Raw genomic sequence first — 26,144 nt, 5'->3', positions numbered from 1 at the left:
TCAGGGGGATGAGCACCAGCTTGAGAGCCTTTCCTCCCCCCTGCCCCCAGTTTTGCCCTGTGCTCTGTGTCCCCAAAGAGCAAGACCTTCATTGCCGACCTCTGAGCTTGGCGGTGAGGGTCCAGTGAGATGGTGGATCTGAATTGCTTTGCCTGACTTTAAGGACAATAGAGATATCAGCTGTTGCTCTCATGCCCACCAGCACCGTTCCTCGAACAATCCTTGTACCCTTGGTCCGTGTGGTGCCTCTGCTGTTGGAGCTGGTCACTCGGCTGCCTGGCAGCACCTTGACAGTACTTCTGACTTGGCATTTTATGTTAAGTGTCTTGTGAAACCAGAGGTGCGTCTGGAAGGATGTCCAGATCTGGGAGTCATCTGGAGGTTGGGATGCCATTCTGATGAGCGTCAGGATAAAAGCTCGTACCTGTGAGAAGAATTGCATGTTTTTAAAGATGAACTTGTTTCTTCCTGAACTTCCTTCTTGCTCAGTTTTGGCTGACGGCATAATAGAATTTGAAGTGTGTTCTCTCTGGCCATGGAAACGCCTGGCCCATAGGGAGATGACACTCACAGTGTTAAGGATCACATGCCTGGCCTTTTAGAAGCTTAGAGAACACCTCGTCCAATCCCCCGTTAACAGATGAAGTAGCGCAGGCCCGGGAACTTAGCCAGCCTTGCCAGGGCGCGAGATGCCGCTGCTGCAGCGCTCTGTGTCCACCTCTCCTGATTCAGCACAGTCCCACTCACTCTGCTCATTGGTTAGATTTGAAGCTGGGTTTGGTCTGTCCTGTAACACTGCGCACCGCCCCCCCCCCCCCATGAATTCATCTTTTAACAATATTGAAAAACAGCGGTCCCTCCACATCTCTCCTGGGTTGTTTTGACTGGACAGTTTACAAATGTGTTGGGTAGATTAAGAAGCATTTAAAACCAGTAGGAATCACATCTGCTTGAAACCAATTTCATTGGTTATCAAAGGAAATTCTCCCAATTAAAAAGAGAATCTTCTTCCAAGTCCAAGTCTATGTGTTTGTCAAGTCTGTCAGCTCCTGAGCTATTACTTCCACATTTTGAAACCAGCGGCTTTCCTCTGCCTGGTCGAGTCCAGGGGCTTGGGAGCATTTCTGTTCACTGAGTCGACCAGTCAGTCCCCTGGAGCAATTTCTGCTAAACGTGACACAGAAAGACCCAGGTCAGCCTCTGTCCGGTCAGCTCATGGAGTCATAAGACTAATCAAGCAGGATGACTGTCATTTTAATTAATCTCAAACTGGGCCAGGATTCCAGTTTGTGAGGTAGCTGATGCTCATTTATTCATGACATTAGGTGTAGATGAAAAAAAAAATGGGGGGAACAATATCTGACGTGTCAGCTTTAGAGTCCCAGGCTTTCACTCTGAGGCATCTGAGTCTGTCCCCAGCAAACCCAGAGGGCAAGCTATCAGCTGTCTGAAGTTCTTCCTACTCCAGCCTTGGCCTTTCTATTTTAGAACACTTCTGGTTGTTAGAAAGGACAGATAAGGGGTGGCTAGGTGGCACAGTGATTAGAGCACCGGCCCTGGAGTCAGGAGTACCTGAGTTCAAATCAGACCTCAGACACTTAATAATTACCTAGCTGTTTGCAAAAATCTTTTAAAAAAAAAAAGGACAGATAAAATAAATTTCATATAAGAATTTACTTCTGTTTGTTGCTTCTGTAAATAGCTTTGTGGATAATGATTAATAAAACCAGGTTGGGGTTTTTTAAAATTAAAGAAAACAAACTCCACCAACTTTTTCCACAAATAAATTTATTCAATGCTATGTCTAATAGGATGAAAATTCAGGAGTAAATAAAGCATCATTGTTGTCCTCAAAGACTTTTATTATCTCATTAGATAAAGCAGGTGGAAAAATAAATGATTATGAATCAGAAGGCAGCTTGGGGTTCAGTGGATCAAGTTCTAGGCTTGGTGTCTGGAGGAATCAATTTCAAATCCTTTCTCAGATACTAGGCTAGGCAAGTGACAGTCCTCAGTTTTCCCATCTGAAAATTGAAAAGGTTGGACTTGAGACCCTCCCAGGTCCCTTTCAACTTTGTTTATGATCCTATGAACTTCCTGATTGAGGCCAGCCCTTCCTTGGGTTCTTAGGACTTACGAATTTGAGAAAGTTAGGATGATGTTGATGATGATGATGATGATGATGATGATGTGTGTGTGTGTGTGTGTGTGTGTGTGTGTGTGTGTGTGTGTATTTTGATTCTGGAGACATGAAGGGCTTTGTATGATAATGGTAAATTGATCTCTGACCTCTATTACTGTTGTATTAGGGAGATTGACCCTCTTAAGAGGGAGTTAGTAGGAACTGCACATGTAAGCCAAACTCTAGACTCTTTGGATGGTGGAATGAGGTAGAATGCAGTGAGACTTGGATAGGGAGGGTCATGATAATATTCAGGGAATGGTAAAAGGCATAAAAGTTCGGGAATTTAAATGTAGTACTTTTTAATTTTCACTGTTTTTTTTAAAAAAATTATTTAAGGGGTGGCTAGGTGGCGTAGTGGATAAAGCACTGGCCCTGGAGTCAGGAGGACCTGGGTTCAAATCTGGTCACAGATGCTTAATAATTGCCTAGCTGTGTGACCTTGGGCAAGTCACTTAACCCTGTTTGCCTTACAAAAACCTAAAAAAAATTTAACACAGTGGGGTTAAGTGACTTGCCCAAGGTCACATAGCTAGGCAATTATTAAGCGTCTGAGGCTGGATTTGAATCCAGGTCCTCCTGACTCCAGGGCCGGTGCTCTATCCACTGTGCCACCTAGCTGCTCCCAACTTTTTAATTAAAAAAAAATTTTTTTTTGAAAGTAGTACTTTTTAAAAAGGTAATTGCCTCTTTTAGAATTCCTGCTACTTCCTCACTTTTGAACAGTGGCATCTAAAGGAAACAGCAGAACATTTATTTAGTGCTTACCCTATGTGAAGCCCTAATAACCTCTGGACATACAAATAAAAGAACAGAGGCAGACCTTGTCCTTGGGGAGCTCCTGTTCTAAGGGGGTCTCAATAATCTGGGAGGTTTCAGCTGCATGTCAGATGGGGGGTCAGGCCCTTTCTTGGATGGCACTTTCCCTCCAACAGGGCTGATGATCTGGGAGACACTGTTTTTTGTATCCGGGTCTGGTCTTGCCTGGCCTTTTTCACCCCCAGTCTCTTCTTTCAGGTTCTTTGCTGCTTTATAGTGGATAGGATGTTTCATTTAAAAGTCAGGAGACCCAAGTTCCAATCTTCCCTCAGTTTTTAGTTCTATACCCTAGAGAAGTTGCTCAGTCTTTCCTAGTTTCCTCATCTGCCAGGTCCCTTGCTTTGCACACCTGTGTAACTATTTGTGTTGTCATCTTCATCATCCTCTCCACCACCACCACCATGCACAGAGTGCTTCCTTAGGTTTGTTCTCGACTCCCATTTTTAAGCCATGTGCTCAAAGATGTGTAAAATGAGTTGGCACTCCGTTCTGGACTTTTTAAAATGAGTATCAGTGTTTTGATGGAGGGATTCCCATTGGGATGCAGAGCAGATTTCCTTGCTTCATTTGGGGCATTTCATTCTGAACAGTAGAGAGCCATTCAGGATTTTTTTTTGTTTTTGAAAATGTAAAAAGAAAAAGGCCTTGACTTTGTTGATCTCTCTACCTTGAATGCCTCCATAGAACCAGCTACGAGTTTCTCCCTGTTGACTTCCCTGGTAGGTTTGTGGGACTGGAAGCAGAAAGGAGAGAGGGTCTTCTAGGCTTAACTTCAGTATAGACTTGGAATCACTTGCCTGTTTTTAATGTTAGATTGTGATGTCGGAATACATCACCATGGTTTATGGAAGGGAAGGTTGGGCTTCAGAGGGTTATTGCACAGGACCCTTTTTTGTTTCATCCCAAACTTTTCATAAGATTCTTCCTGCCTCAGGCCCTGGGCCAGTCGCCCCTGCCTTTAAGGAGCTTACATTCTACTTGAGGAAACAGAATCAATGGAAAGGCTTGTGGGAGAGGAGGTGTTGAGGTGATCTTTGAAGGCAGGGAGGGCCTGGTACCACCCAGTTCCTCACCTTTGGGGTCTCAGGTCAAAAACCAAAAGTAGAATTTGAGGGAAAGACCAGAGAGAACCCAAGGTAGAACTCTGGGAAACCCTCCAGGAGCAGTTCCCCACCCTCCTGATCCTCGAGTCCCATAGAAGCAGCTTTGCTTCCACAGCCACCTTCTTGCCTCCCACTGCAGGTATTTATTTATTTCTAGGTGGAATTCTCTCCAAGCACACGGGGCTGTGTGGTTGGACCCAGCCTCGGTCACTGCAGAAGGGGAGCTGAGAGCAGTTTCTCTGACTGGCCACATTGCAGCCCCACTAACACTGTTCTGTCCTGGTCCCTGGCTGCCACTTTTGCTGAACCTGATCTTAAAAAAGATTTGCTGGTGAAGCAGTTTTCTCAGTTTAGTCATGGTGATGATAATACTAAGAACAGCATTTACATTGAGCTTGAAGGTTTGCTGGGTGGATGATCCTCTTGGTGCTCTCATTAGCTTCATTTTACAGATGAGCAAAGAGGCTGAGCAACACTAGGTGACTCCTCAGAGTCTCACAGCTATGAGGTCTTTGGGGCTGGGGTCAATTCAGATCTTCCAGATTCCCAAGCTCGGTGCTCTCTACCTTGTCTGGACCTTTGTAGACTAACTCTTGATGGCCTTCTGCCTCCTGCCGCTTGGGGGGGGGGGCTGTCCTGCATCTGGATCGAACCCCTGCCCCCTCACATCCCTGCCTTCCAGAACCCGGCCCAGGATAGCGCCTTGGGGGGCTTGGGGGGGCATGTGCTTGTGACTAGCTCATGGACCTGTGCTTCCCCTGCCCCTTCCAGGAGGGGTGATCGCTTACATCAGCTCATCGAGCTCGGCCTCCAGCCCTGCGTCTTGTCACAGCGAGGGTTCCGAGAGTGGCTTCCAATCCTCTCCTTCAGTCCCGTCCTCTCCAAACAGTTCTGCTTCATCGGATTGCAACGGCAATAGTAATGCTGAAGGCACCACGAAGAACGACCGAACCGATGGCCCTGTGAAAACCAGCAAGTCTGGGGTCACTGGGATGGCCAAGGGTCCCACGGGGGCGACAAGTAAGTGATGCTTAACTGCTGTGCAGGAGGGCTCTCTGCAGCTGGTGTAGCCCTCACTGGCTCTCATGGGCTCCTTGGGGGCAGGTGGCATGACCCATACTGGGTTTGGTCTTTCTCCTTGGCCTGGCTTAGGGTCTGTCCTGGTTGAGGTCTGAAGCTGCCCAGGATTAGCCTATCCAACTTCTTTTCATCCAGACTCCCCTTTCCTGAGCCCTTTCTGTCCATGGACTTTCAAGTAACCATGTAATAATAATAATGTTTGCCCCTCATTTTCAAAGAAGCCCATGATATCAGGGAGGTGATGCTATGACAGGCAGTGAACTGGATTTGAGTGAGGGGGACTGTGCTGAGTCCCCAACCTCACTTTCTCCTCCAGAGCCATCTGGGTCTGGTGGCCAGATAAGAATCAGGATGACTGAAGATGGCCCTGGATGAGGGGCAGTCAGGGTTAAATGACTTGCCCAAGGTCACACTAGTAAGAGTCAAGTGTCCGAGGCTGGATTTGAATTCCTGTCCTCCTGAATCCAAGGCCAGTCTATCCACTGCAGCACCTAGTGCCCTTAAGTAATCACATAGTTGGACCTAGGATATATTTTGGGCCGCTGGGCAAAATGTCACTGTGAAAGCAAAGCCTTATAAAAATAGCTTTAGGCTTGAGAATTGTTGTAGAAACACTATTTTATTTATTTTTATTTTTAGATTTTTGCAAGGTAATGGGGTTAAGTGTCTTGGCCAAGGCCACACAGCTAGATAATTATTAAGTGTCTGAGACTGGATTTGAACCCAGGTACACCTGATTCCAGGGCCGGTGCTCTATTCACTGCACCACCTAGCCGTCCCCTAATTTTTTTTTTTAGAGTAGATTTATTTTGGCCCCTCTAAGAGATGATGTTTTCAAGTTGAATGGGATCAAAATAGTTGATTGCAAAGAAATTCTGACCTCCGTGGCTTGTCTGCCCTAGCTTTTCACCTCCTGTCTGTTTGTGCCCTAGAATTCAGTGGGATGGTTCTGCTGTGTAAAGTCTGTGGGGATGTGGCGTCAGGCTTCCACTATGGAGTTCATGCTTGTGAAGGCTGTAAGGTAATGCATGCTGCAGTTCTCCTTGGGGGGGCTCAGGATGGGGGGGCATGTTTAGCTCCTTGCATAAGGGAGAGAGAGTTAAATGGTAACTGCTTCCTTTTGTTTATGAATTGGCAGCCTAAAACTATTTTGGAACGTAAAGACATCTTGTTCGAAAGAATCTAAATTCTTAATTTTGTGAAAATATTCCTCTACTCTTGTCATCATTCCTTTTTTAAATTGATATTTTATTTTTCCAGTTACAGACAATAATAGTTTTTCATTTGCAAATTTGTAAATTTTTCTACCACCTTCATTCCCTCCCCTGCTCCCCTTGGTGGGGAATAGTCTGGTAAAAGTTGCACATGTACATTTGTGTTTAACATATTTACATTTTAGTTATTTTGTGTAAGAGAAATTAGGACTAAAGGAAAAGAAAGAAGACCATGAGGTAGGAAGGAAAAACCCAAGAGGAGTTTTCAACAAGGGACCGTATTCAGATTCTGTGGTTTGTTTCTTTTTCCCTCTGGATGACCTTGTTACTAGTTCTAACATGTAAAGCCTCATGCTTAGCTATGTGAATGATATATCTTCTGTGTCTTCACTGTGGCAGTGAAGTACATTACTCGGCTGTGAGGAGAACAAATCTAAATTAAATGGATCTTGAGATTCTTGGACAAAATCCATCAGGCTTGGTTGACCCTGGAGGAAGGCAGAGTGGATCGCCCCCTGTCCAAGTGAAGGCCTTCCATCTCAGGGCTGGATCCTTCCATCAGGCCACACCTGGGCTACTTTGGGAAGTGTTGGCCCTCCCTGAGGGAGCAAATACAGAGGAAGATCCTCAGATGAATGACAGTCCAGCCCTATTCAGGTTTAGTGGCCCTTTGACAGAGTGGGCCAGGCACAGCGATGACTTCACTGACCAAAAGAGGGCTCCTGAGGACTGACCAGGTTGCTGAGCCCGCAAACTGGTCCAGCATCTTCTCTCCTTTATAAAGATTCTGTTTGTATATAGTTACTGGCAGTCTTACTGAAGCGAGAAAGGGCATGTCTAGATGGAGAAGCATTGACGGGGCCCAGCAGAGGGCCGCCTGGCCTCTGTTTGAAGACAGCTTCTCTGGAGGCAAGCAGACCTTTCCTCTCCTGATGTCCAGCCAGAGTCTTTTTCTTGGCCACTTGTACCTGCCACTCTGCCTACTTCTGTGCCCTGAGGGCAAGCAAAGGGAGTTGAATCCCATCCAACATACCTGAAGGCAGCATGTCTCTAGGTTCATTGTCTTAAACTGTCCTCCTATGTCAGACCCTTCTCCATCTTGATTGCCTCCTCTAGACACTCTCTAGCTAAGTGTTACCAGAAGTGACCACAAAGGTCCCAACAGTCAGAGCAGGACAGAATGAAACAGGACTCTCATCTCTCTGGTCCTGGAAGTTCTACGCTCCTGAGTATATTTTTAGATTTCATGAACTAATTAAAAGGTGCCTGCCATCCCCCGGAGCTGGATGTCCACCCCCACCCCCCAGGGCCTTTCCCCCATATATTCTTTGGGCTTCTCCATGAAACTGATTTTTTGTTCCCTAAATGTAAGACTTTCTTCTTACCCTGTTGATGTATGTCTTATCATATCCAGTTAATCTTACACCTCTGCTGTTATTTGAAAATTAGGGTAGCATTTTCTCTTTTCTAACCTTGGGGCAGGTAGGTGGTGCAGCAGGTTTGCAGTCAGGAAGAGCTGAGTTTGAATTCAGCTATAGATACTTCCTAGCTGTGTGACTCTGGGCATATCATTTCATCCTGTTTGCCTCGGTTTGCTCATTTGTAAAAAGAGCTGGAGAAGAAAATGGCAAACCATTCCAGTATCTTTGTCAAGAAAACTCCACATGGGATTATGAAGAATTGAGCATGACTGAAATGAGCGAAAAAACAACAAAACCTTGTGGCGCCCCTCTCCTTTCCTTTGATCTCCCCAGTATCTGGGACAGTGGTTCAGCCATCCCATCGGCCTGATGAAGTAGAGCCCACCTAAGCCCAGCAACTTAGATTCATCCAGGACAGCCAGACACACTTTTACCCTCCTCTTACTTATTTATGGTTTCAACTCTGAGTTTTTGTTCTGTCATTTTCAGAATAAAGGTCATTTCCTTTTGGTCCTATTGCTTCTTTCCTTCTGCTTTTCCTATCACTAGAGCTACCCCCCCTGCCCTGCTTTTGTCCTTCACGTCCTCTGCCAGCCTCAGCTCATTGCTGGCAGTATTTTCAGAACTGGGCCACCCTTTTACTCATCCTCTGCTGCCAAGTCTTGCTCACATCTTCTTATATGACTGGACATTCACTTTGGTCTCTTCAGATAAATCCCATTGTTCCTCCTGGTTGGAATTGTTTCCCTTTGTGTCTTTAAATTTCTCTCTTGAACACTTCTCTCCCTCTTGGGCATTAGTCCATGGAATCCTTGAAATCTCAGCTACCTGTCAAACTATCTCTCTACATCTTCTCCTCTTATCACAAAGGATCTATATATCTTCTATAGCTATCTATCTGTCTGTCTATCTATCTCTGTCTGTCTGTCTGTCTATCTATCTATCTATCTATCTATCTATCTATCTATCTATCTATCTATCTTCTCCTCTATCACAAAGTCCAAGAGAAAGTGTTTACTTCCCCCAGAGTAAAGTATGGACACCAACTATGACATTGGTAAGACTCAATCCAGAATAGAATGTCCCCTAGTTGATTCTTCCACCATTTTAAAGATGAAATTACTTCCTAGACATGTCAAGAAGCGATTAACTATTCTGTTTTTAGGAGGGAGGGAGGGAGGGAGAGAGAGAGAGACAGAGAGCGAGAGAGTGCACTTTGGCAGATGTTGGGATATTCTCTCAAAGCCCTTGCTGTCTGGCTGATGGGACTTGTTTCCCTCTCCTTTTACCTTCAGCCACATGCTCTTTGTCCTGCTGCTCCCCTTTGATTCCCCTCTGGCCCCCCCCCCCGGAGTGTAGTCTGGTCCTGTGCCCCCATACCCTCAGGGCCTTGGGAACCTTGCCCAGCACCTCTGCTTCCTCTTGTCAGTTCATTAAGGTCTGGATAGAGATGTGTTGGCCCTGGAGGTTTTCTCCTGTTTCCCTTTCTTGGATTTTTGTCTGTTCTCTTGGCAGCGATTCCACCCTCTCTGTGGCTTCTCTCCATGGTCTCTAACTTGGGGGGTAAAAATAGACAGTCTTCTCCCTCCCCCAGCCTATTGACAGATGTGTTCCTTCCAGGGATGGGATGGCATCAGGGGTCCTCCATGTCCATCCCATGTAGTGAGCTGGGTTCCAGAAATCACAAGACCATTCTTGACCCCGGCTTCTTTGTCAGCTCCTAACTTGCCTTTGATGCCTAGCCGGGAGGAAAATGCAGTCTGGGCCCCTGGAACTTGCAGTTTCTTGTCATTGGCAAGCTTAAATTCCTTCTGGGACTGCCCAGAACCCCAGAAGTGCACTGTCGTCACCAGAGTTCTCAAGCCCTTGAACCTGTTTCCCACAAAAGAGGAGGGAGGCCGCTTTTTGGAATGGCGAGTCCTGCCTGTCACACTGCCTTGCCACCCCCTGCCCTCCAATATCCCAGCCTTAGGGGATGCCCTCGAAGCTCTCTGATGTGAGCTGCTGCTGGTCTGCCCTGGAAGAGGGAGCGCCCTACCACAAGGAAGCCGCAGCCACAGCTTTGCAACAAAAATGAACAAAAGATTCTAAAAAAGCTCAGAGGTGAACTTTTCACTCTTGGTCATTAACCCAGTTCCTGCTTTAAAAATCAGTCGGCAGACGTGTTGCTCGTGCTTGTCAAGACCTGGACTTGGCCCTGGGGGCTTCCAAGAAGGGAGGCCAAGCTTGCCATCTTCAAATCAGGTGGAATGCATACTTCCAGAAGATTGATGGGACAGTGGGCAGAGCAGCAGGTTCAGCTGCCACCTCTGTTGCTGGGCGACCTTGCTCTTTGGACATGGAAACATTCAGCTTTGGGCATAGGAGGATACTGGATCCAACGACACCCGGATCCATCTTCCTCTGATTCCATTTGGCCCCTTGTTTTCATCTCCAGAGCCTCCGATAACCTGAATTATCTGAACATTACTGAGCATTGAGCTGAAGAAAATTAGCTGTTTATCAGTGGCCAGAGCAAATCCAGAAAACCACCAAAAAAACCAAAACAAATGAAACAAAAAAAAAGCAAGCCCCAAAGTCAACTAAAACATAGTCCCCGATCTTCTGTAGCTACCTCTTTTCTGGAGTCTTTGTTTGCTTAGGGTGTTAGATAGGGATCTGGAGCATCTGGGATGCGCATGGAGGCTGGGGAATGCCCAGCCACTTGCAGTAGGGGACTGAATGGGAGGTTTGGGGTAAGTGCTGCTGGTGGGTGTCTGATGTCCTGCCATGACCACGAGGGCACCCTGATCGGGGACTGCTGACAGGAGATGTAGACAGAAGGTATCCTAATAAGTGGGATGTTGATGAAGACCAGCCTGGAGCAGCGTTGAGGTTCTTTTTTTTTTTTTTTTGCATTATAAAGATTTTATTTATTTTGAGTTTTACAATTTTTCCCCTAATCTTACTTCCCTCCCCCCACCCCCTACAGAAGGCAATTTGCCAGTCTTTACATTGTTTCCATGGTATACATTGATCCAAATTGAATGTGATGAGAGAGAAATTATGTCCTTAAGGAAGAAACATAAAGTATAAGAGATAACAAGATCAGACAATAAGGTAGTAGTTTTTTTTTTCTAAATTAAAGGTAATAGTCCTTGGTCTTTGTTCAAACTCCACAGCTCTTTCTCTGGATACAGATGGTATTCTCCATTGCAGACAGCCCCAAATCATCCCTGGTTATTGCACTGAAGGGATGAGCAAGTCCTTCAAGGTTGATTATCACCCCTATATTGCTGTTAGGATGTACAGTGTTTTCTGGTTCTGCTCATCTCAGCATTGAGGTTCTTATAAAGAAAACCAGATTCTGATTTTTGAAGCTGGTTTTGTATGTCTCCTTGTTCTTAGGGGTTCTTCAGGAGAAGTATTCAGCAGAATATCCAGTATAAAAAGTGCTTGAAGAATGAGAACTGTTCTATCATGAGGATGAACAGGAACAGATGTCAGCAATGCCGCTTCAAGAAATGTCTGTCTGTTGGGATGTCACGGGATGGTAGGTGCCCCAAGCATGGAGCCACCTGTGGAACCCTGGGGCTCTGGATGGGGACATGCACCCCCTGCAGACTGTCCAGCCTTGCCCTTGAGGTCTTTTCATTAGTTTACAGGGACTTGACAGAAATCACCTTTGGGTGTCTTTTGAGGGTTCCCAGCTCATGAAAGTGGAAATGCCCAGGGCTTCTTCCCCCTTACTGTCCCATGCTGGATTTTGTCCAAACATACTCTACATTGGTTTCTCCCCAAATAACTTGTTTTCTTTAACAGTACTTTGGGGTTTTGTTGCAAAAACACCTTACTTGCTTTCATTAGGGAGCCCTCAGGTATGACACCTGGCATTCCTCTCCTTGTCTCTCTGTTAACCCAGTCTGATGTGAATATCCTTGAAGGGCTAGAATTTGGGTGTTTGGAAAGTAGATTAAATGAAAAAAAAATGTAAATGAAGTCTTGTAGCCTACAGGAGGTGATCCAGGTGGTTTTTGTGATATTCCACACAAAAAAAGCAGGGTGATCCTCAGGATTGTCCTCGTCTTCTCTGCAGAGACCTCATCTTCTCTCTGGCTGGCACCTCTTTTTCAGCTCTTAGGATAGTCTAGCAGAGGGTGGCGTGGACTTTTCACCAAGCCATGGTCAGTGAGGTTACTTAGGGAGAATCCTTGGGACAGTTCCAGAGACAGTCCTCAGGTTACTCAAACTTCTTTGTTCTCTGGTGATCCAAAAAGGGACATTGCATCAAGCTGGATCTTGAGAACAGAGTTTGAGAATTGAATACTATACGTTTATCAGTTGCACAAACTCTCTCTCTCTCTCTCTCTCTCTCTCTCTCTCTCTGTGTAAATTTTATTGATCTTTTAAAAAATTTTCTTCTCTGAGAAGCAGCTTATGTGATTGTTATTAGGTGTCAAGAGTAAGGCCATTAATGTGATTTGGCAAGGGGAAGATTTTTGGGAAGGGCATCAGCATGGAAGCATGACTACTCATGCTCCAGGTAGGCCTAGGAGGAGGGTAGAGATAGTGCCTTTATTGTCTGATAACTTATTGGCAGAGGGAGCTCCACGTTGAGGACATTCCCTCAGCCAGTGCAGGTCAGCAGCACCCTTTCTGCAGGATCTTAGAGCATTGAAAGGCCAAATGCCTGTTTCAAGGCCCCACAGTCTATTTATATTAGGGGTGGGACTTGAACCCAGATCTTCTTGTCTTCAAAGTGAGATGTCTCAATGATTCTTTTTTACATTGTATAACGTTGTAGCATTGACCACTAGCCATCAAACCTAGGGGCATAGAGATAGTCCTTGATTAAATGACTAGAAGCTTGATATGTGTGTGTGTGTGTGTGTGTGTGTGTGTGTGTATATATACACACACACATATATATACACATATATATGTATAAAACAATTTTTATTTTGTTTGACTCAATAGCCACATTTTAAATAAGAATTAGATATCTTTCTCTTTACCAGCTGTTCGATTTGGTCGGATTCCAAAGCGTGAAAAACAAAGGATGCTGATGGAAATGCAGAGTGCCATGAAGACCATGATGACCAGTCAGTTCAGTGGTCACTTGCAGAGTGAAGCCTTAGTGGAACGTCATGGACAGATAACCTCACCCTCCCAGGAACAGCTGAGACCCAAACCCCAGATGCAGCAGGAGAACATGAAAAGTCCCTCTCCTCCCCCTTCAGATTTTGCGAAGGAAGAAGTCATTGGCATGGTGACCAGAGCCCATCAGGACACCTTTATGTATAACCAAGAACAGCAGGAGAACTCTGCCGAGGTCATGCAACATCCGAGGGGAGAAAGGATTCCAAAGAGCCTGGAGCAGTATACTTTAAACCATGACCATTGTAGCAGTGGGCTTGGAGGTGGCCATTACCCCAGTGGAGAGAGCCCACACCACCTGGGTGGACAGTACAAAGGGAGGAGCGTCCTGCATTATCCAAGTGGGCGTTCCATTTGCATGACAAATGGACACTGTATGAACTTCTCCAATGGCTATACTCAAAGAGTATGTGATCAAATCCCAGTTGATGGATTTTCTCAGAATGAGAACAAGAATAGTTACCTGTGCAACACTGGAGGGAGAATGCATCTGGTATAGTGATGTTGATTATTTTTGCTCTCCTTAAATTAAGGACTGTTCAAATATTTCTTTTTTTCTTTTTTTTTTTTTGTAAGGTTTTTGCAAGGCAAATGGGGTTAAGTGGTTTGCCCAAGGCCACACAGCTAGCTCATTATTAAGTGTCTGAGGTCGGATTTGAACCCAGGTACTCCTGACTGCAAGGCCGGTGCTTTACTACGTGGCCACCTAGCCACCCCTAAATATTTCTTAATTTTGGTGTGATAATAAGTGAGTAGTGCTGGGACTCAAAAAACCTGAGAGATTTCTGACATCAATTTTGTGCAGAATTTTTAAGTCAGATGGTTTAGTTTTTAATAAACATCTTCCATTTGCTAAATGACTTGATTTCATGAGATTTAGGTGTACTTATTTGATTTGATTGGGTAAGATTAGGATTTTATGCAAATCATGAGGTGTCTTTTTCCCCCTTGGTGAAATAATTTTCTAAAGTTAAGTTTTAGAACATAAATCCTTTTTTAAGACAGTTAATATCAGAGCTTCTGTTCCTTACAGGCTGTGTATTGATTTAGAGAACCACAAATTAACATTATCTGTATTGAATTCTATTTTTCTTTATTTTGTGAGTTGTTTCCCAATTGCATTTTTTTTTGTTTTTTGGGGGTGGTGGGGTTAAGTGACTTGCCTAAGGTCTCAGCAGCTAATAAGTATCAAATATCCGAGGCCGAATTTGAACTTGGGTCCTCCTGACTTTGGGGCTGGTGATCTATCCACTGCGCCACCTAACTGCCTCCTCTAAATTACATCTTATAACAATTACATATACAACATCTCTGCCATCCCCACCTTCAAAATCTGTCTTGCACCATGCTGCCTCTAAGAAGGAGGGAGGGAGCCACTGTTTTCCTCACTCTGCTTTAGTACTTCATTCTGGAATTCTGGAATAACTTATTGGCAGAGGGAGCTCCACGTTGAGGACATTCCCTCAGCCAGTGCAGGCCAGCAGCACCCTTTCTGCAGGATCTTAGAGCATTGAAAGGTCAAATGCCTAGCTCAAGGCCCCACAGCCTATTTATATGAGTGGTAGGACTTGAACCCAGATCTTCCTGCCATCAAAGTGAGATATTTAAATGACTTTCCTGTGTACCTACTTATGTGTAACATTGACTGATATCCATCAAACTTCCAATTTGGAATATTTCTGGATGGACCAGCTTATTAGCATTCTGCGCTAGTGAATTCAGATATTCTAAGGGAAAATCCTTACAGGACATGCAGCCCCCCCCCCCCCCCTTTTATGGTATGCAATGTTTATCAAATTAGAATGATTTTTTTTTAAGAAACTATTTTTTTTATCCCAACACAAAATCCAAGACTCACCACCTACAAAAAAACAGGTAAGCAAAGCAGTTTTTTTTGCTTCAGAATTTGTACTAGGATTTCTGTTACTTGAGAGTTTAAAGTTATTTTGACAAAATCCATTTTAAGGATTCTCTCAGAAATATCCATATGGGTCAACTTTTGGGAATAGAGAGCATTAGCAAAATTTCTTTCTTCACAGATTTCTCATTTGCTAATGTTCTGGAACAGATCCCTGACATGCAATGTTCATCTCTTGTCAGAGTTCAGCCTGGAATAGCTGTTATCGTGGGATTAACAACCCATGTGGTCCCGGGTTGGGGCTTGGTTTTTTCCTCCAGCTGACTGGCCAGTCCATTGTCTTCTGTTTTCTCAGCAGATGTCTTCTTTGTCCTCTTTGTCCAGCCTGAGCAGCCCCTTTGAGGCTGAAGTGAGCTTGGCCCCCATGTCCTGGGTCTGGTTTTGTAGCCTTTCCCCCAGGCAGAGCTGTCTCCTGGTGCGCATCCTAGGTGACAGTTGAGAAGGATGGAGGGCAGCCAGCAATGGCGTGGGTCAGTCTCTTTTTAGCCGCCATCTAGTGATTTCTCCAATGTATGGAAGTTCAGCTCTGGTTCGCTCACATCTTGATTGAATAGCAGAGTGGTCTGCAGCTGACCCTGCTGTTGACCAGGAAGCAGACCCTGGAGTTACAGGAGGAGAGACTCTGAGGCTTCCTTAGAGGCAGCATGTGGTACTGGGGGCCCTGAGGCCTTGGAAGGTGGTGGCAGATTGCGTTGCAAAGGGGAAGTGGGGAGCAATCAGAAAGGCTCAACACAGCATCGCTTCTGTTCATTTGTGGTTTTCTAAGTCCGCTTGCTGCTGCCCGGAAGCATCGCTCCTATCGGGTTTCTATCCCTGGCAGACTGACTGCAGAATGGCTGCTTTCAAAAGAAAGCAGATAGCTATTTTTTTCCCCTTTTGGTCCATATTGAGAAATGACTTGAATTTTCCAAAGTGTCCAATTTAATTCTCATAGGGAAGCTCATTTACGTCAATGACCCTTCCATGATTTCTGAAACATCAACCTTGGATATCCTTTGTAGTTCCAAGGGCCCACTACTTGCCTTGGTTTTTCATTATGAAAAAGAAGTCTAAAAGCACTCTTTTAAAAGCCATTACTATCCATAATAACAGAGCATGTCAGGGGCAGAAAGGCAGGTGCCTGATGTGGGCAGATAAATAATGGCCCTAGTTGGTAAGAAAGAGTCTGCTCTACTGTTCAGATTCTGTGGGATCCCCTGGAAACTTGGGAGCCAGTGGAAGATTTGCCAGCCCAGCTCTGCCTCTCTCCCTGCCTCGTGCTCTTCCTCCTTCCCTTTCTTCTCTTTCATCTCTCCCTTCCAAGTCAGTGAAACCACAGGCCCCTCCCATTCCTCCAAACTGCACAGCCTGATCTAGCTGAGGGCGGCTGTGGGACCTCTAGTAACAGAAGGTCATTTGCACATGGACTTGGGGGTCCCTGTCATCCTTGTAGTACTTCAGATTGAAGTCACACATGCTCCATAATAGGAGATATTTAGGGTTAGTTTCTGAAGCTCCAGAGCAAGGAAATGGGAATGCGCTATTATGCGTGCTCATGGGCCTGGGAAGGTTGGGGAGGGCTATTGTGGGATGCCTGTACTGCTAAGAATCTTGACTTGTGGATTTGCTTTTTAGTTCTCTCTTTTTAAGGAGTCATTCTATTTGGTGTCTTCCAGGTGTGTCCAATGAGTAAGTCTCCATACGTGGATCCTCATAAATCAGGTCATGAAATCTGGGAAGAATTTTCCATGAGTTTTACCCCAGCAGTGAAAGAAGTGGTTGAGTTTGCCAAGCGAATCCCAGGGTTCAGAGATCTTTCCCAGCACGACCAGGTCAACCTTTTAAAGGCAGGGACCTTTGAGGTGAGCCCATGCATGTCATCCTTTGGTGAACATTTTTAGTCTTTTATCAGTTAAGGAACTGTTTTAAAGGCAATGGGTCCTAGTTGCTACAAGGCTGTTCCCAAGCCTGGGTTCAAGATCTGCCTATGAGATTTGTATGCTTGCATGTATGTATGGATGTAGTTTTTAATTTAAAATTTTAGTTTTTAATGAACAGGCATTTATTTTCTCTCCTTTCCATTTCTCCTAATTTAATAGAAAACCAAAATCAAAATAAGCAAAGTAAAGCAAAATAAATTCCTGTGTTGACAGTGTTTCCAAATGGATGTCTCTTCTGCTCCTCAAGGTTTTTCCTCTCTGTCAGGAGGCAGGAGGGTAGCCTGCCTGCTTCCTCCTCAGTCCTTCAGGATCCTGGTTGGTCAGAGTTCTTAAGTGTATCAAGTTTGTGAGACCTCCCTCCGCGGACTGCCTCTATGACCCTGAGCTAGGCCATGAGACTGTCAGGGACAGCAGGGATTTGGAGGAGGGATTTCTTCCCCTGGGAGCTCCTCATCTTCATGAAATAGAAGATGTTGCAAGGTGTGATCACAGCCTGAGTATTTGTGGTCCCGCCAGGTCCCTTCTGGGTCCTCTTTGGGGGCAATGGCACAGTCTCAGGGTGAACATCAGCGTTCGGAGGTGTCGCTATGTCTTGGCTTTCACCCAGTAGTCATTCAATTGTAGTTGCTGGACAGATTCTCATTGGTGCCTGCATTGGCAGGGCAGCCCAGCGCCAGGTGCAGAGCATGCAGGAACAGGAAAGGAGTGGTGCCTCCCCTCCAGGAGCTCCTCTTCTCTCAGGGCCAAGGCAGCGGGCTACAAAGAAGCCCAGGTGAAGGCTGTGCCGAGGAACTCCAGGCTGTGGGAAGTGAGAGAGAGAGAGAGAGAGAGAGAGAGAGAGGGAGAGAGAGAGAGAGTGTTGATGACTGGGGCCTCCACCAATGCCTTACAGCAATGAAGACACCTGGGCTGGTTTGTGAAGCAGGATGGATGGAGTAGTGGTGAGGAAAGGCACCCTCTGGGGCCGCGGGAAGACCATCAGATGCCAGAGGACATGGGCATCGTGTTGTGCTTGGGTCTCCAGGCTCTCTGTTTTGTGATGTCTGAGTGGGTCTCCATTCAGGTGTGTAGGGCCAGCTCAGAGAGCAGGAAGACTGGGGCTCTGGGAATGCTAGGGCTGGGGGTCCTGTCTGGCCTTAGGAAAATGATGAAGATGAAGCTGGAAAGCTTGTCCTGAGGGATGGTTTTAAGAATATATGTCTGGCTCTAACACCTGTACTGTGTCTAAGCTAGAGGACCTGCCAGGCTGCCTAGTCTCCTCTGTATTTTAGTCCCCCTTTGTCTCCTGGTGGATTATCTGTAGTCCTGAGACCAGAGACAAGAAGCTTATGATGCCTGGGGGTTGGAGGGAAGCTGCTTTTTTGGAAGTGATTCTTGGAAAATTGTAAGTTTTCTGCAGGTGATAAACTCCAGTCTCAATAAAAACATGATCACATAGGGACCTTCCTGTTTGAGTGAAGGAAGAAACCTAGGCATGCCCATGCCGTCTGATATGTCTATTAGCAAGCATTCATTAAAGAGTGAGTGTATGTGTGCTTGCATGCATGCATGCCTGTGTGTGCGTGCATGTGTGCCTGTCTGCATGTGTGTGTGTGTGCATGCCTGTGAATGCCTGTTGTACATGAGTGTGTGCCTGAGTGAGTGTGTGCATGTGTATTTGTGTGTGTGTGTGTGTGTGTCTGTGCGTGTGCGTGTGCAGGAGAAGACAGTGTGAATGAATAGGTAAAGACACAGAGTACATAGAGAGTAGCTACCGAGATACTTTCTGCTGCAGGGAGGCTTCATGGAGAAGTCGGCACTTGAGTGAAATTTTGAAGGAAAGAGACTCAGGTAGAAAAGAGGATCAGTGCTGGTACTGGGTGTCAGCGATAGAACAACCAGTCTCAGGGTCACTGCTGGAGATCCCTCTGGGCTGGGCTGGCATCTTTGTGTTGAACTTCCACCCGCACTGTTTTGGTCCAGGACACCTGGCTTGTCTCTCAGTGTTGAGCTCTTAGCTTGCCCAGATGCTTTAAGTGTTCTGCCACACAGAGCTCATTATTGAATTTTTGGGACGTTCTTTCATTCTCTGCTGGCATCTGCCCTCTGCACTCCTCATCCCACCCTGGTCTCTGTTCTCTACATCAATAGGAGAGGTTCAGAAAAATGAGAAGCATCAGCCACATCCTCCTCCCACTGTTGGTGCCAACACATTCTGCTGGGTCTTGGGTTACCCTTGTCCCCTGGTGGCCAGGCCCAAGACTTTCCCTGATGCTGCCCACCTGCTCAGCCAGCTGGAAGGTGTTTGTCACTGGACTTAGTCTGCAGGGTGCAAAGAAAGTTTAGGTAGGGATCCTTGAGCAGAATGTTGACATCAAAGCCTGCAGTCAAATGTTTGTGGATCTGTTTGCATTGTATTTGATTTTAAAACACTGTTGTTGCAGTGTTTTTCTTCCACACATAATTTCTTGACACTGCCATTTGGGGAAAAAGACCAGATGCTTTTATAAACAGTTTTGGTTGGGATGTTCTTGAACTGTTGAAGCCTCAGTTCTCCAGCATTGATGTTGCCTTTGATTGGCCCAGGACCTGTTCTACAGATGAAGCTCATGGATACTCCGTTTGGCTCATTGGAGTTCCTTAGTGCCCCCATGCTGGAATGCTAGCATCCTGGGAGCCTGTGGACTTCTTTTTTTCGTTTGATTTCAGAGACTTTTTTTTTTTAGGTTGCTGGCAATGGGGTTAAGTGGCTTGCCCAAGACCAGCTAGGTAATTATTAAGTGTCTGAGACCGGATTTGAACCCAGGTACTCCTGACTCCAGGGCTGGTGCTTTTTCCCACTGTGCCACCTAGCTGCCCCTGACTTTCTTTAAAAAGCAGCAGAACGTGGCCAGCTACCCAGATTCTGCCGTCGATGAATTGATAATGGAGGACTCTCCTTTGACATCCTCTGATTGCAGTAGAAAATCTGCCCGAGGGAAAGCAGTCCACATACACATTGTTTATCATTTCCCCAAATACTCGGTGCCTCATGTTCTCCATCCTTCTGAATGTTTTGTCAGGTTCTGCTGCTGCTTCTTTCATCTGTCGAAGGTTGATGTTTGGGTTAAGCTGGTCAGCTTGACCGGTGAACTTTGATTTCCCTGGCCTGTCGAGGATGAGATTTGGTATAGAATCTATATCCCCGGTGTTGGATCCTTGACTGCCTCTTCTGGAGAGGCACCAAGTTTTCATCAATTCACCAGTTGTTTGTTGTTAATGCCCTTAGTAAACACAAGTCATGTATTTGTGAGCACTAACGGGTTATTTCCCTCTTGCGCCTGGCGCGCTCCGAGCACTGAGAACTCGCCTCCTTTGCACATGGGCCTTCGTGGGGATGGTGTCCTCTTGGGGCTGCCTTCCAGAACAGGTCCCTCAGACTCTCCAGCCTTCAACTACTTCCATGACTTGACAACGCTGGATATTCTCAGCTTTCCAGGGCTTTTGGTTCTTCAGTGAACACGTCTCCCACGTCACACACATGGGGTGATGTTGGTCTGGCAGAGGGGGCTGTTGTTATGGAGGAGAAGCCTGGGTTTCTTGGAGGCCTGCCGGTTGGCCACAGCTGTCTTCCTCTTCTGCTCTGGCTCAGCTTGTGCTCGTCTGTATCTTTAGTCCCAGTCGGTCTGCGTACCTGCCCCAGTGGACCTTGTGCTTCTTCCTCAGCTTGTGTTCTGGTGTATTTATTTCTGTACATGCACAAAAAGGAGATTTTCTCATGTTTTCTTGTTAGGGATTTGTGTATGGGAGTGCTGTGAACCTTTGTCACCTGGTGCCCTCTAGCGCCAGAGCCTTGTTTTACTAAGTGCCACGGGAGTGGGAGTGGACGGGGACTGGGGAGCTCTGGAGATCTAGGAGATCTTGGAGATCTTGTCCCCTTGCCTCCCACCCTCCAGCGTTCACCTGGTTAGGGATAGGCTAGCCGGCAGGAATCTAGCACATCCTGAGCAGCTAGTCCCAAAGGAACTTCACATTTTCTATTTTGTGTACCGGCCCAGCCTTGGTGTTGCTGGGTCAGAGGGCTTGTGTAGAATTTCTGTTTGCTTTCCAGAAATGAATGAGCCCCTGCACAGGCCCAGCAGTGTCTGGGTGCCCGTTCTCCCACAGCCCCTCCTACAGTTACCGTGTTCCGTTTTTGTTGTCTTTGCCAGTCTGAGGGGCGGGAAGTGGAATCTCAGAATTACTTTGATTTGCATTTTTCTAATTGGTTTGGATGACGTTTGATAGTCTGAGTCTCCTCCCTGAAAATGGCATATTTAGATCCTTAGACTGTCATCAGTTGGGGAAGACTTCATCTAAATTTCAACCAGCTCCACATATACACTCACACATGTGTGTATGTGTGTGTTTATAGACATGTATGTAATGTTATATAGGACATAAGACCTAGGGAAACTTGTTGTAAAATTATTTGTTATCCTTTTTATTATAGATTATTCTATTTGTGCAAAACTTTTTAGTTTTCTGGAATAAAAATGATTTCTTTTATCTTCTGTAATCTTCTCAATCCTATGTTACATTATGAACTTTTCTTCTACCCACAGACCTGATAGATGATGTTTTCCATTTTTCTATAAGTTGTTTACTATGTAACTTTTCTTTGTCATATATCCATTTATAGCTTATTTTAGAATGGTATGTGAGGTTTTGAATCTAATTTCTTCCATACTGCTGTCCAGTATTCCTAGCATTTTGGTGCAGATAGTGAGTCCTTATTCCAATGACTGGGTCTTTGTTTAACGAATAATAGGACACTAAATACATTTCCTTCTCTATGTTGTATGGCTACAGATTTGTCTCTTTTTTAACTTAGCACCAAATAGTTGGAAGAATTACTGCTTTGTAATATGGTGTGAGATCTGGCGCTGCTAGGCCCCTTTCATTCCCAATTCTTTTCATAATTCTTGACCTTTTCTGCCTCCATTTGAATTTTATCAGTGTTTTTCTAGTTCTGTAAAGTAATTTTTTGGTAGTTTGATGGGCATGGCATTGAATAAATAAATTAATGTAGGTAATTTTTATTGTATTGACTCCTATCCAAGAGCTATTGGTAATTTCCCTATTATTATTATTATACATCTATTTCTGGAGAATCATTTTTGTTGTGTAATTCTTATTTGTTTCTTGATTATGGACTCCCAAGTATTTTACAACCTTCTGTTGTTACTTTAAATGGAATTTCTCTTTCTGCCTCTTCCTTCTGAGTTTTGTTGATGCTGAGGAATTGTTGGATGTATTTTATGTCATGTAAATTTGCTGAGTGATTGTTTCAAGTAATTTTTCATTTGGATCTAGAGTTTTTTAAGTTCACCATTGTGTCACATCACTGCAAAAGCATTCCTTTTGCTGCTTCTTTTTTTCTTGTCTTCTATTCTTACTTGTTTTTCAGATTCAAGTGCTGACAATGTTTATTCTTGTTTCACCTTGGATTTTATTGGAAAGGGCTCATCACTGTACATAGTTTCTTGGCTTTAAATATATACTATTTATCTTTGAGGAAAGGTCCATTGCTCCTTCTGTTTTCTGTTGTTTTTTAGGAGACATGACTTGTATTTTGTCAAAAACACATTAATATACATCCATTAATAGAATTATAATTTTTGTTGGTTTTGTTATTAATGTGGTTAATTCAATTTGTAGCTTTATTAATATTAAGTCCTGTATTCCTGCTATTAAATCTAGCCACATCAAAGTATATGACTGTTGTGGTATATTCTTTTACCTTTTTCACCAAGCATTTATTTAAAATTTTTGTATCTGTTGTTATTCAGGGATATTGTTGACTAGTTTTCCTTTTCTGTTGGAACCACTCTTTGTTTCTCAAGACCTTGAAGGAATTTTGCAGTTTCTTCTTTTGCTTTCATTTTTTCCCATATAGCTTAATTAATTTATTTTTGAATGTTTGATAGAATTTGCTTGTGAATCCATCCAGGTCTGGAGTCTTTTTTTTTTTTTGGAAGTTCATTTATAGTTTTTTCAGTTTTTTCCTCAGAGAGTAGGCTGTTTTTCATCTCTGTTTCTTCCCTTTTCTGCCCTGCACTATGAAGATGCAGAGGCAAAAGCAAAATAGTCCTGCTCTCTGGGAGCCCAGCATGAATATAGATATGATAGTGAGAGAAGGGAGAGGACCCCAAAAAAGAGGGTCAGATGAGACTGCAAGGAGAAGCAATGCCCTGCCACAATATAGGACCCCCAACCAGGGTCCTGGGCCAAGTAATGGTGGCCTAGAACTGGCTGAAGAGCTTCAAAGATGTGTGAGGACCACCAACCCCGTGGGGGTCACTGGCTGGAGCAGCCAGAGGCAGGAAATCACATGAATGAGGAGGGGGAGGGCTGACCATGGGAGTGCCAGGCTCTCTTTGGGGCAGCCCAAATTGTGGTTTTAAAAATGCCCAGAACCACCTGGTGCTTCTTGGAGCAGTAGACTAGTCTGATTAATTTCTGTGAGGTTCCCCTCCTTAGTGGGCTGTCATGTCTTCTTGTCTTTCCTGACTATTTGTGGAGTGACATATTTTGAGACTCAAAAATGTTAGTATAATGATAAAAAAAGGGTCTGAATTCTGTGGCCTTAGCATTTGTTATTATTTGATGTCATTCTTTATCCTTAGGATTATAGATTGAAAGGCCATGAGGCAGCTGGGTAGTGCAGTGGGTAGAAGCCTGGCCTCCAGAAGTGCCTGTGTTTTCAGTCCAGTGTTTCAGGGCTTCATGACCCCATTTGGGGTTTTCTTGGCAGAGATCTGGGAATGGTTTGCCGTTCCCTTCTCCAGCTCATATTACAGATGAGGAAATTGAGGCAAGCGGGGTGAAGTGACTGGCCCAGGGTCACACAGCAGGAAAGGGTTTGAGGCTGAGTTTGAATTCAGGAAGGCCCCACCCATTAGCCACTGTGAGGCCCCCAGAGTCTGGAAGACCTGAGTTCAAATGGAGCATTCTAGCCCCTCTCTCCTGGGTGGCATCATTATTGTGAAGTCTTCTTGGGGACTTGGGGCATAGCAGGGGCTTCACAAATACTTAATTCCCTTCCCCTCCCCTTTGGAGCTTTCCAAATAAAGAATTAGGAATTTGTCCAGGCCAGGATTTAGGCTGGGTCCTCTGGAATCCAAGTCTAGTCCCAATGTCATCTCAGAGTCCCTCCCATAGTGTTTACATTTTAAGTTGAGATAGCAGGAGCAGTTCTTGTTCCTAATTTGTTTGATAATTCAGTTAAATGCTAAATGGTTCTTTTGAAAGTCTAATGAATTCTCTGCCCTACATGTTTCCCTTTCTGTCTCATGTACATGCAGGCCACAAACTCCAGAGATTTTGATGGTTGTGAGAGCTGTGAAGCTAGTGGGGTGTCAGAGATGTCCCGGATTGCCAGCATTTCACAGGTGGCAAGCAGGGGCTTCAGGGAGCCACTTGGCACTCATCCTCCCTGCCAGGGCTAGAAGCCCTCACATAACCTCTAGGTGGAACCCCTTCCATTCTGAGAATTTTGTGTTTTAGATCCAGTGGAAATAGGCTTCTGAACATCTCCCCCCCACCACTCCTCCTGCCCTGGGGCCAAATTATTCCCTCTGGTAGCCCTTCAAATACTCAAAGATGATAGTGATTTAATCTGGGTATGCTGGTTATATTGTAAATTATTGCAGGAAACCCAGAATGAAAGATAAGACCTTCAATTCATAGTATGCAATCAGAACAATAATTAATTATCTATTAATACAAGCTAATTTTTGCCTGTGCAAGCTAAACTCTGGGGCTTTCTTTTTATTCTTTTTATTGTGTTTTGTTTTTACATTGCTTTGATTTCTGCCCCTATATCCCTTCCCCTCCTTCCTCCCAGAGAGCTGAGTCTCAGAACAAAGTTTTTTTTTTTCTTAAAAGAAAAAGAAGAAAAATAGGGAAAAAATTCAATAAAACCTGTAACCCAGTGGGGGAAAAAAATCTGACCTTGTATGTGAAGTTCTGTCCCTATGAAGGGGTGGGTGGATGATGGGGGGAGAGTAGAAATATTGAAAGAGGAACTTTTAAAGTAAAATTGTCCTTTTGTGGGGCAAATATTGCGGTTGATGTCAAGCTCCTTCCTACAGAGCTTTTGCTGAATGAGACTTAGCAATTCCTTGGGACCCTTCTGGCCATGTGCGTCTCCAGCTCTGCTCCTTAAAGTCACTGAAGTTCCCCAGGCTGACCAGGAGTGTCCTCCAGCAGTCTCCTGGGACTGGGCTGCACGAGCGCATGCCCCCACAGCGTGACCCTGGAAGGACCTGAATTGTGTCTTAGTTCCCTTGGTAGGTTCTTAGGGTAGGAAAATGGAACCTCTTCTGAGGAAGGGATTTTACTTGGGACACAAGAGTAGGCTTCTATGTCATATTTCCTTGGCTTGTTTAGTGTAAATATGATGTCCTTAAAAACAGTGGCACCTTTACAGTTTCCAGCCACCTAACTGTACAGTCTCAGCAGTAGGCGCTAGAATACCTGGCTTTCTCTGTTTGCAGAGGCTTGATCTGGGATCAGCTGGTCCCATGGGAAGGTTGAAGGTCCTTATTGGCCCTCTGTCTGAGATGAAGACACGGAGGCATTTTCCAGGCTTGCACACCCTCAGACACATCACAGAAGAGGTAGCACCCCCCTTGTAGCTCTCTGTTCTGGGGCTCCTTCTGGAGTGGAAGACACATCTTTCTTGTTACTTTGTTAAGGTCAGAAACATCCTATTTTAATCATCCCTGGATGATTAAACAAAAGCTTTACTTGTAGGCTTTGCTGATCTACAATTTATTGAGGAGGAAGTAGAGTTGGAAGAGGCATATTGGAGCCTTGGTGGACAGAGAAGAGTGGAGGATAGGTTTAAAAAGAATGTGCTTGAAAGTGAACTAAGAGGGGTCTGGCAATGGTCAAGCTGGTCCCTTGACGGGGTCTGTCCTACCAGGAATTGGAGCTGTTCTTTACTGTCCTTCAAGAGCTGTTGGGAAAAGGGTTTGGAAATGAATCTCTTGCAGATGAGAATGATTTGTAATTAGTGCAGTAGTAACCAGGTCTAAAGTTTATCTTTAATTATGGGGAGGGGGAGAAGAGCCACAAGAAAGGGTATAATTGATCCCCACAAAAGGAAAAGAGTGGTCTCTCCCCATTCTTTAGAAAATACTGCTGCTCTCTCTGTCCCCCTCTCTCTCCCTCTCCCCCTCCCTCTCCCTCTCCCCCTCCTCATTCACTCTCCCCTCTCTCTGTATCTCTCCTACTCTTTCTCTTCTCTCTCCCCCTTCTCAAGAGCCCCAGGACAGGACTTGTGCTAACATTCTGGCTTCTACTACAGTGAGCTGATTTCAGTTTGTGTGGCTTAGTCCTCGGATCC

The 26,144-nt window shown here is 45.1% G+C and overlaps 1 protein-coding gene across 1 annotated transcript in view; it reads left to right on the top strand.

Moving 5' to 3' along the window:
* Positions 1–26,144, top strand: part of NR1D2 (nuclear receptor subfamily 1 group D member 2) — a 47,729-nt gene that overhangs the window by 13,331 nt on the left and 8,254 nt on the right. The window contains exons 2-6 of the mRNA XM_074195703.1: positions 4,876–5,124; positions 6,117–6,205; positions 11,207–11,351; positions 12,817–13,448; positions 16,529–16,714. Of these exons, the coding sequence (XP_074051804.1) occupies positions 4,876–5,124; positions 6,117–6,205; positions 11,207–11,351; positions 12,817–13,448; positions 16,529–16,714 (1,301 nt within the window). The remainder of the gene's footprint in view (positions 1–4,875; positions 5,125–6,116; positions 6,206–11,206; positions 11,352–12,816; positions 13,449–16,528; positions 16,715–26,144) is intronic.

The sequence above is a fragment of the Macrotis lagotis genome, chromosome 7, assembly GCF_037893015.1.
Source record: "Macrotis lagotis isolate mMagLag1 chromosome 7, bilby.v1.9.chrom.fasta, whole genome shotgun sequence".
NCBI lineage: Eukaryota > Metazoa > Chordata > Mammalia > Peramelemorphia > Peramelidae > Macrotis > Macrotis lagotis.
Note: the sequence above shows the minus strand (reverse complement) of the source record. Positions and strands in the feature narration are given on the sequence as shown.